At 42.3% G+C, this 11732-nt stretch overlaps 1 protein-coding gene across 1 annotated transcript; it reads right to left on the bottom strand.

Annotated features, from left to right (window-relative positions):
• Positions 1–9944: 9944 nt before the first annotated feature.
• On the bottom strand, positions 9945–11464 carry LOC108327709 (fasciclin-like arabinogalactan protein 10). The gene has a single exon (XM_052872327.1). It carries the CDS (start codon positions 11408–11410, stop codon positions 10151–10153), a length of 1260 nt encoding a protein of 419 aa, XP_052728287.1. The 5' UTR covers positions 11411–11464; the 3' UTR covers positions 9945–10150.
• Positions 11465–11732: the final 268 nt, after the last annotated feature.

Raw genomic sequence — 11732 nt, 5'->3', positions numbered from 1 at the left:
AGTCACGGACTTCTTTGTTCCCCACTTCCAAAAAAGACAACTCTCGTGACTTCTAATTGCTTCCTCCCTGCCCCTTCAATAATGCAACTCAATAAATGAAAAGGTGGTGCCCACCACGTCCCCACCATTCCCAAAATTTACGGGCCTTACATTCTCCCCAACAACAAAAAAATTTTCGTCCTCGAAAATTAGGACGGAGTCTCGAATAGATGGGGATACAAATCTTTCATAGCATCTTCCACTTCCCAAGTAGAGTCGCCCGTCTTCTCGTCCCAGACGACTTTCACCAATCTGACTGCTTTCCTCTTGTAGTACTTGGTGTTGCTATCTTCAATGCGCACCGGCTGCATTTCTAATGTACGGTCTTGACGAAGACGAATATCTTCTAACTCCAATACGTGAGAAGGGTCGGATACGTATTTTCGGAGTTGAGAAACGTGAAAGACTGGATGCAAGTTTGATAACTGAGGCGGCAAAGACAACTCGTATGCAACTGGTCCAATCTTCCTCAAGATCTGATAGGGTCCGATGAACTTGGGAGACAACTTTTTGGGTCGAATAGCTCTCCCAACTCCAGTGGTCGGATGCAATCTAAGGAAAACATGATCTTCTGCATCGAACTCCAAGGGTCTTCTTCTCTTGTCAGCGTAGGATTTCTGTCGACTCCTGGACGTCTTCAGCCTCTCTTGAATTAACTTCACCTTCTCAGTCGTCTGCTGAATGAGCTCTGGTTCTGTTAACACCTTTTCCCCTTCCTGAAACCAACACAAGGGCGTTCGGCATCTTCTCCCGTACAGAGCCTCGAAAGGAGCCATTCCTATACTGGCTTGAAAACTGTTGTTGTATGTGAACTCTACTAAAGGCAAGACTTCATCCCAGACGCCCATGTGATCTAGGACACACGTCCTCAATAAGTCTTCAAGCGTCTGAATGGTTCTCTCGGACTGGCCGTCTGTCTGAGGATGATAAGCCGAACTCATATGGAGTTTGCTACCGAGTTCACTTTGTAATGATCGCCAGAACCGAGAAGTAAATCTCGTGTCTCGGTCTGAAACAATGCTTGACGGAACTCCATGTAGACGAACTATTTCTTTGATATAAAGCTTAGCCAGGTTCGTCATAGACATCTTTAGGTTGACTGCTAGGAAATGAGCACTCTTCGTCAGTCGATCCACAATTACCCATACAGAATCATGATTCCTGACCGTGCGAGGTAAATGAGTTACGAAATCCATCGCAATGCTGTCCCACTTCCATTCTGGAATCTCTAACTGCTGAAGTAACCCACCAGGCCTTTGATACTCAGCCTTGGCTTACTGACATGTTAAACAGGATGCCACAAAACGTGCAACGTCACTTTTCATTCCCGGCCACCAGAACGACTTCCTGAGATCTTGATACATCTTAGTCATACCAGGGTGTATGCTAAGACGGCTGTGATGTCCTTCCTCAAGAATAATCCTTTTCAACTCGCCATCATTCGGAATGCACGTTCTATTCATGTAGCGTAGCATACCATCAGTTCTAGTGTTAAAATGTTTTGCTTGATCTGTACCGAGTGCGCTCAAGATCTTTACCAACTCTTCATCCTCTCGTTGCTTCACTCTGATCTGGTCGAATACGTCACTGGAGATTCTAAGAGTACAACACTTGATAAAATTCGGTTGTAAGTCAAACTGTAACCTCAGATCTCTAAAACTTTCTACCAAACTCAACTCTCGGACCATCATAGAGGAGACGTGAACTACCTTTCTGCTTAAAGCGTCTGCTACAACATTTGCTTTTCCCGGATGGTAGAGTAGTTCAAAGTCGTAATCCTTCAAGAACTCCAACCAACGTCTCTATCGCATATTCAGCTCCTTCTGATCAAATAGGTACTTAAGACTCTTGTGATCACTGAATACTTGAAATGTCGATCCATACAAGTAGTGTCTCCAGATTTTCAAGGCAAAGACGACTGCTGCTAACTCCAGGTCGTGAGTTGGGTAGTTCTTCTCATGAACCTTCAGTTGTCGAGAAGCATACGCAACCACCCTCTTTTCTTGCATGAGTACACAGCCCAAACCCTGATGAGACGCGTCACAATATACTACGAAGGGTTTAGCCGTGTCAGGTATGACTAATACCGGGGCGCTTGTTAATTTATTCTTCAATTCCTGAAAACTTTCTTCACACCGATCGGTCCAAGCGAACGGTTGATCCTTTCTGGTCAGCTGAGTAAGCGGAGCCACTATTTTGGAAAACCCTTCAATGAACCGTCTATAGTAGCCCGCGAGTCCCACAAAGCTGCGAACTTCAGTTACCGAGCGTGGACTCTCCCATTCCAACACTGTTCGTACTTTAGCCGGATCCACTGAGATACCTCCAGCTGAAACCACGTGTCCCAAAAATGGCACTTCCTTCATCCAAAATTCACATTTAGAGAACTTGGCGTACAACTCCTTTTCTCTTAAGATGCTTAGAACAATCCTCAAGTGATCTTCATGCTCTTCATAGCTCTTGGAGTAAACAAGAATATCATCAATGAATACGACCACAAACTTATCAAGATACGGCCTGAAGATACGATTCATGTAGTCCATAAATATTGCTGGGGCGTTTGTTACCCCGAATGGCATCACTACATACTCGTAGTGTCCATAACGAGATCGGAAGGCTGTCTTATGGATGTCTTCTTCCTTCACCCGAATCTGATGGTATCCCGACCGTAAATCAATCTTTGAGAATATAGTCGCGCCATGTAATTGATCTAGCAGGTCATCAATCCGAGGCAAAGGATACTTGTTTTTGATAGTCAGCTTGTTTAACTGCCTGTAATCAATGCAGAGACGAGAACTGCCATCCTTCTTCTTCACTAAGAGTACTGGCGCTCCCCAAGGTGATACACTTGGTCTGATAAACTGCTTATCCATTAATTCTTCAATCTGTTCCTTGAGTTCAGCTAACTCTGCTGGCGACATCCGATAGGGCGCAATAGAGATAGGTCCAGCATTTGATACTAGGTCGATAGTAAATTCCACCTCGCGTGGAGGAGGTAATCCGGGCACTTCGTCAGGAAATACGTCAGGGAATTCATCCACGACTGATCGTCCTCCATTCAGTTTACTGGACGATCGCTCATGAGTCAAACCTTCAAGTCGTTCATCCGAATGCGTCATGATTAGAAAACAACTAGCACCATCCACGATGTCTTCCTTTAGCTGACCGAGCGTCACCGATAGCTCTACTTCATACTCGTCCGGGAATACCAATTCCTTTGCACCACAGTCAATAAGAATGCGATTGGCAGCCAACCAATCCATTCCTAGGATTACTTCTAAATTCTTTAGGGGTAGGTAGATGAGGTTTACCTTATAGTTACGTCCTTCAACCTCTATAGGACATTTAACACATACAGTAGACGTCCTAACCTCACCCGCTGCTGGGGTTGATACTACCAAGTCGAACTGCATCTCGCGTTCGGCTAATCCCAATTTCTCAACACACGCCTTCGAAATGAAGGAGTGTGTTGCCCCCGAATCATACAACACACAAACAGGCATTCCATGTAATAAGCAAGTACCAGTGACGAGCGTACCTGAACTGGCAGCTTCCGTGGCCGTGATCGCATAAACTCTACCAACAGCCTGTGCTCGTCCACCCCTTCCCTGTTGCATTCTTCCAGCATTTGGCGGCCTCATTGGCGCTCGTCCGCCCATATTACAGTCTTGCTCTGTGTGACCATTCCTTCCACAACGAGTGCAGGACTTTGCTCCCAATAACAGAGGGCATGAAGACCGGTAATGTGGTCCTCCACATTGGAAACACTTGACTGATCCGTGCTGTCCAGATTGTCCGGCAACAACCATAGCCTGAGAATTAGATGGTTGTGCTGGGCGAGCATACGGCAACCTGTTCCTATTCAGATTTGGCCTGGACATGATCGGCCCCCTAGTTGCTTGTTGCTGCTTCTTTAGTCGTTCTGCTTCAGCCACATTTTTCTCTAACACTTTTGCTCTCTCAATCATCACAGGAAAGGACTTAATGCAGAGGCTGGATATTAATACCTTAAGGTCACTTCTCAGTCCATTTTCAAATTTCCTGCACTGCCACACTTCACTGGTGGCAAGGGTATTAAAGCGAACCAGGTGTTTGAACCTGTTGGTGTACTCCGAAACAGACATATTACCTTGTACCAACTGGAGAAATTCCACCTCTTTGCTGAAGCGAACACTATCCGGGAAATACTCCTCATAAAACTTTTCCTTGAAGACTTTCCAGGAAATAGGGCTGTGAGATTCTGCTAGTATCATCTTCGCAGTCGACCACCAATGACTGGCCTCTCCAGTCAACAAATATTCAGTGAATGCCAGTCTTCGATCGTTTGGACAATCCTTGGCATCATAGATCTGCTCCATGTCCCGTATCCACTGATCAGCTCCGTCAGGAAGGCATTTCCCATCAAACTTTGCAGGGCGGTGCTGCAAGAAGCCCTCCAAAGTCCACTCAGCCTGATGAGTAGCATTTGAAGCAGATGCCCCCGGCGTACCCCTAGTAGCTGCAAGAATCTCCATCAGCTGCCTCTGAGTCATTTTAGAATTGGTGCGAGCAGCTTCAAGATTTTGTGAATTAGCCGCGTTTTGCTGCATCAGAACAGCATTCTGCTCTTGTAGCTTCTCGATCACTGATTCCAATAGCCTGGTGTTGTTGTTGGGTCCATCATGATCATTGGTCTGTGGTGGAGGAGGAGGAGGTAGTCTAGATGCCATAGGTTCTCTGAGAAACAGAGAAAAGAAATGAACTTTAGTCCTCTTCAAAGAGTTGAAAATAACTTATTAACGCAATTTAAGCACACAGCAAAAACACAGTGTACTCATAACCTACACTGTCCTTAAAAGAACAAAACTGCTCTGATACCACTAATGTGACATCCCAAAAATTATAGTCAAAACTATAATTTTAGAAAATCACATTTAATAATAATTCAGTACAGTTTTTCGCTAAAAACAAAAGCCAAGCCGTACACCTTACAACACGAATCACAATCCGAAGTCGAACGCACAAATAAAAACCTGACCGAACGGTTTACAGAAAACATTTACCGAACGGTCCAAAATAAACTTAAACGAAAACAAAGGATGGTCGGACGACCACTCAATTCAACAATCACACTACTGGCCGAGCGGTCTCACTGTTCGGTCTTCACTTCAACATTAATCAGGTTCTCTTCATTCAGCATTTCTTCCAAACACTCGTCTCCCTCTGCTCACATCCACACGGATGATCATCGCAATGACAAGACGGACGTACAAGGACAATTGACAACACAAGGAAAACGAAAGGGTAAGCTTACGTAATTTAACTCATGCATCAACATATAATTTCTAGCAAACAGTTCATTTCACACATACATATCAACGTACACATTCATCATACATCACATAATTTAACGCATGTACAAAATAAAACTCAACACGACTGACTGTCCGGACTGTATGAAATCTGCGTAGTTACAGGCGTTCACGCACCCGGGTGGTGTGGTAACTGGCATCCTCATCAGCTGCCACCCGAGGTTAGTCCGTTCTTACGTCGCCCATGTTAACTTATGGACTAAGGACCTCCTGCCGTTCCCACGTATGACGTGCGTCCTCTACTTGAGAACGAGCACTCACGGAACATCAGGATGAACAGCCAGCATTAACTATCCACAGTCATACTTTACAACTTTCCACATTCAACAATGAGTCGTTCCTGCCTGGAATGCTCGTTCAATATTCATAACTTTTATATCATCGCAAATACTGTTCATCATTCACTTTTGATCATATATTCATAATTCACTAGTCATCATTCCATAATCATTTTCATCATATAATATTTGTCATTTTACTATTCATCATTTACTGTTCATCATGAACTATTCATCATTTAAATACCGAACGTACCATCATAAGGGGAACGAGAACGAACACTGTTTTGCGAGACAAAAAGACGCTCGTTCGGATCAAAGAAACGAACGCTAAAAGCGAGACCAAAGACGCTCGTTCGTATCAAATAACGAACGCTATTTTGTGGAAAATGAGGACGAGCGCTCAAAGCGATACCGAGCACTATTTGGACGAACGCTCATTTCAAAACCGAGCACTATTTGGACGAACGCTCAGCTCAAAACCGAGCACTATTAGGACGAACGCTCAGCTCAAAACCGAGCACTATTAGGACGAACGCTCAGCTCAAAACCGAGCACTATTAGGACGAACGCTCAGTGTGAGATCGAGCACCAATTAGAGCGAGCGCTCAATCTGAGACCGAACGCCAATTTTGACGAACGTTCGGTACGAGACCGAACTCCAATTTGAACGAACGTTCGGTATGAGACCGAACTCCAATTTGAACAAACGCTCATATTCAACCCGAGCACACGAAAGGACGAACGCTCAATCTGAAAACGAGCACCAGGACGAACGCTCAGTGTGAAACCGAACGCTAGTAGACTTTAGACACGAGGACGCTCGTCCTCAACAAGGGATCGATCCAAATGAACGAATCCCACTTCTGTTATTTTGATCAGAAAAACCGAACGGTCAGAGACCGTTCAGCAATGAACGTACGTAATTACAGGGGAGTGTTTTATTATTTCATTCCATATACATTCCAGTTCAAAATCTCATTGAAATCACATACTTTCATTCTTTCATATCAACCCAAAATCTCAGATTTCATATATTCTATTCCACCCAACATCTCATGCATCACATGTAACATAATCATATATCATTTTCATTCCATAAAAACGAACGTTCACATAACCCAATCATAACAACTTCATACAGTCAAAATAACGAACGTTTACAAATAACATACATCAAAAACAGTTAAATTAAGTAAGCTTCCCTTACCTGGAATGAACGAACGTTCACAGGCGCACACAGACGCTCTCTACTCAAATCCTTATCACCAACGCTCGTTAATCCACTATATATGAACGAACGCTCAGAAACCCACCTATATTAGGTCATATACTGTTAGGACGAACGTTCAGAATATTTAAGGACGAACGCTCAACATGTAACTTAAGGACGAATGCTCGACAACACTGTTTGGACGAGCGTTCGGTACTAAGACGAACGAACGTTCAGAAACGAACGAGGAAAGGACGAGCGTTCAAAACAACGTGGACGAACGTTCAATTTGTCAAGTTTTGGACGAACATCCAATTTGAAACCAAATTGGACGAACGCGATTCTGCAGAATCACAGATTTTCCAGAAACCAGAAAACCTCCATTTTTAACTCTAAAGCTTTTAGATTTCTACCAAAAACAGCAAAATGAACTAACCAAAACGAAAAATCTATCTCTCCTTACCTCTTGAAGACTTCCTTTGTGAATTCTTTGAATCTATCCTCCTCAAGATGAGCAGCTCCAATCACCTCCAAAACTTTGAACTTCTCCTTCTCTCACAAAATTGGCAGCAAGGTAGCAAAGACTCTTCCCCATTTCAGAACCCAGCACCTCCTTTTTATCTTCCAAGTTTACATGGTGCCAAAACAAGAGAGAAGTCACGGACTTCTTTGTTCCCCACTTCCAAAAAAGACAACTCTCGTGACTTCTAATTGCTTCCTCCCTGCCCCTTCAATAATGCAACTCAATAAATGAAAAGGTGGTGCCCACCACGTCCCCACCATTCCCAAAATTTACGGGCCTTACAATAGTGAATATAAAAAATTACAATGGACTTGATCTTACAACTAAGGTTAATAAAAAAATTTACAAGGAACTCAGTCAACATTAATAATCTCAACTGGATCAAATGTTTATATTGACGAGACTAAGTAAATATCTATCTTGACTCGGTTGAAGGTTGAGTTTGACAAGATTGAGGTCAGTATTGACCTCGGCTCAATCGGAGACTAACATTGACAAGACCAAGATCATTATCGACCTTGGCTCAACCATAGGTTGATACAAATAATAAAGTTAATATTGATCATAGATCAGTCAAGGCTTGATCCTTACAAAGACCAGGATTAACATCGACCTCAACTTAACCAAAGACTCATATTAAAACTCGTGCGTGATAGTAGAAATGGATGGTCCGATAACAGCCTGATAGCGGGTGGAATAGAAGAATAAAATGTCCACATATAACTCATTAGGATAGACTCTAACCATGACTCCAATACCATATTAGAAAATGGTTTTTAAGCCTAACTCAACCCTACAAAACCAGCTTGTAAGGTAAGATTTGCACCCCACTTATATATATTATAATTTGGTCTTATCTTTAATTTTAGGACTTTTAACCGTTAAAGTTAACTTACTATACCATTGAACACCAGTCTCGGTAAAACTAAGATCAAATTTATTTACTACTCATAACAAAAAAATTATACTAGAGGGCTGAGTTCACTTTGTACAATAAACTTTTTGATCACTTCAATCTTTATGTCTCACTTGACTTAAGGTTGGAGGCCTTTGATCCCTGATGTTAACATACGTTACAGAAGTTTCTAACTAAGTCTGACATGCATATGGTGTTTAAACATCGAGTTTGGTTAGTCAAATTATAAATAATTTTTTAGCCAAGTTAAATTACGAAATATAAGAGTTTCCCTTTTGATGCAACACAATGTTTGAAAATCTAGTAAAAGTTTAAATACAATTTTTTAGTATTTGTCTTGACGGCCTTGCATGACTCAAACCTGAGAGGCCGTGTATTGTCATAAATAACATTAGAGAACCGTCGGATACCGAATTTGACCACTCCAATGGTAATAGATAAAGTTGCTTTTAAACTAATTAATGATAACAAATAAATTAAAACAATTTTCCTATAATCTCGGAGAAGTTACAATAAAAAGATTAGACAATTATAACTTAAAAAATATAGCTTAAATTATATTTTCAAGATTTTATATCTTTTCCTATCTTAATAGATTCATACAAAATCGAAGCTTTTATTGAACTTGCAATCCTATTTATTATAAATAGGAAGATAGTTCAAAGTTATGAACACTCGAAGAATTTTCTAATTTAAAGTAACACCAACTTTAAAACAAAATATACTTTAAACCAAAACATTCGTAGCCAATCATTCTAAATTGTTTGTTATTTGATTAAGTATAACCCTAAACCAATACAATTATAAAATAGTACTCTTTGGAAAAATATATTTACTAGATTTATTATTAATACGGTGAATGATGCCGACAATATATATATCGATGCATGTTTAGAGTGTTTATAGGTTATTTTCCTAAAGTAAAAGATCTATTTAAAATATACTTTTGAAATAGCGGAAAGTGAATAATTTAAATATTTGTTGTCCATAGAAATTTCCTACAAATAGCCAAAGGTCAGAATGAAACTCTCCAATGTCTATAGATGATGGTCTAAGTGCAGTCAAAGTACATTCCTTCCTAAAAGCCAAAGACAGAAAAAAGCATATATCCATTATCATATCATATGCCCAACAGCAGATGTCAAAACTATTGTAAATCACTCTGATTATGGACTGACATACCACATATTTTTAACTTAACCATCTATCTAAGGCTAATTAATTAGTTAACTAACCCTCCTAATTAATCGCATTGCTCTTCATTAAATTAAAAAAGACCCATGTTTTTGTTAACTCATTCTTATGCTAGAATGGCAATAGCAGAATCAACGAGTTGAATGAGCGCGTTAAATATATGCAGACGCTCAGCGCGTCACCTAAATCCTTAAACAATTTAACTTAGCAGTAAAAAAATGCTGTTGGGAATTGAAAAACAATTCGCCGCACAGTCCTTAGAACTAGATCTGAGTTCTAATTTTTTTTTTCATAATAAAATATATTAAAATGAGAAAAGAAACACGTAGGACCCACTCACCATCCACGTGGCCTCCCTCGTATGCACCACTAATCTACGCCAGAGGATAACCCATTTCACATAGCACTAAATAGAAAGTGGCACACCAGATACAACCACCACAATCTTCATAAATAACTCAAAAATTAAATTAAATAAAAAAACCTAAAATAAAATACCGCACTACCACGTCGTACATCACATGCCTAATTTAATTTATAAGATAAAAAATAAATAAACCAAACTCCCCCGTCCAATCATAATCGGGAAAAAAAAAGGCAAAAACTCAAACACTTACAAAACAAAAACTATTAAAATTACATAAAAGTAGTGGAAATCAACAAAGCCGACAAAGCAGTCACTGTAACAGTGAGAACCGCAGAAGCTTTCACGTGAACACCGCTACTCTTGCCGGCGGAGGTGCTCCGCTCAGCCGCAGATGACGGCGCGTCCGCCGGCGAGCCAGCTGGAGTGTCTCCCGCAGGAGCCGGGGGAGACGCTGGAAGTGGCGAAGGCGCTTCCGCAGGAGTTGGTGCCGAAGATGGAGAAGGCGAGCTAGCTGGTTCCGGGGCCGGAGCGGGCGACGGCGACGTAGCGAAAAGCTCCGGAGGAAGGAGAACGTTGTCGACGGAGTAAATAGAGAGCGGAGTGGAATCTAGAACAGTGTCGGCGATTCTGGAGGAGTCGACGCCGGTATGGATCGTTAGAGAGTCGCCGGCGGAGGAAACGGTGAAGTCGTATTTCCCGGCGCCGTTGGAGGCTAACGTGTTGATGGCGTCTTTGGTGGTTTTGAGAGATCCAACCGGAAGGTACTTGGCGGTAGCGTGGTACTGTAAGAGCGAGACGACTTCGGCATTGGTGAGCTTGCTCAAATCAGGTACGCCACGCGCCTTGAAAGCTTCATCATTAGGTGCGAAAATAGTCAAACCTTTGTCCGCCGTTGACTGAAATGTTTTAACCAGTCCGTTAGTGGAGATGAGTGAGGCGAATGTTTTGCATCCAGCTTTCTCGATAAGAGCCGTAATGTTTAGGTCAGCTGACGGAGGAGGTGCCGCCAGTATCCCCGGCGCGATTATAGGCGCGCTGATTTCGATGACGGAGATGTTGTAGGGGATTTGTTTGACCGATTTGGTGTAGGTCGAGTCAAGCTTGGATCCTGAGGCCGCGGAGCCGAAGCCGACTTTGCCACCTTTAAGATCGGTGATGTTGACCGATCCGACGTTGCCGTTGGCAGTGCCAGTGGTTTGGTAGAGCGTGGTTGAGAGCGTCGTGCCGTTGGTGATTTGGTGGAGTTTGGTGTTGTCGAAGTAGTCGAGGAGGATGTGGAGGCTGAGGAGGTTTTTGACGACGGAGAGGGGGTGCTTGTCGGCGACGGCGGAGAATGCGGCGTTGTTGAGAACGAGCACGGTGATGGTCTGGCGCGTGTTGATTTCGTCTGCTAGTCTGGTTTGGGTGAGGAAGTTGTTGAAGTCGCTGTACTGCGGGTCGGCGGCGAGAATGTCGGTGATGTTGTGGGCGGAGACGACGGTGAGGAGTGAGAGGAGGACGAGCAGGGGGAGGCGAGAGTGAGCAACCATGATTGAGAGAGGAGAGAGAGTGGGAGTGTGGAAGTGAGAGTGAGGAGTGGGAAGAGGAGTTAAAAGATGGTATGGGCACTGATAGTGGTTTGGTTAGGTTAACCATGGTTAAGGATTTAAGGACAAAATTCTTAAAAGAAAACAGTGAAATTTTTATAAATAAAAGAAAAAAGACAAATATGTAATTGCCTTTTAATTATTTTTCAAATAAAACTAATTTTACATTCTTCCGACTTTAATCTAATAGATAGAAATGGGAAATAGAATATATGTATGACGTATATAAGATATGAAAAGTGTATATCAACACTTTAAAATTATA

The sequence above is a fragment of the Vigna angularis genome, chromosome 2, assembly GCF_016808095.1.
Source record: "Vigna angularis cultivar LongXiaoDou No.4 chromosome 2, ASM1680809v1, whole genome shotgun sequence".
Lineage (NCBI taxonomy): Eukaryota > Viridiplantae > Streptophyta > Magnoliopsida > Fabales > Fabaceae > Vigna > Vigna angularis.
This window is presented reverse-complemented; position numbering and strand designations above follow the sequence as displayed.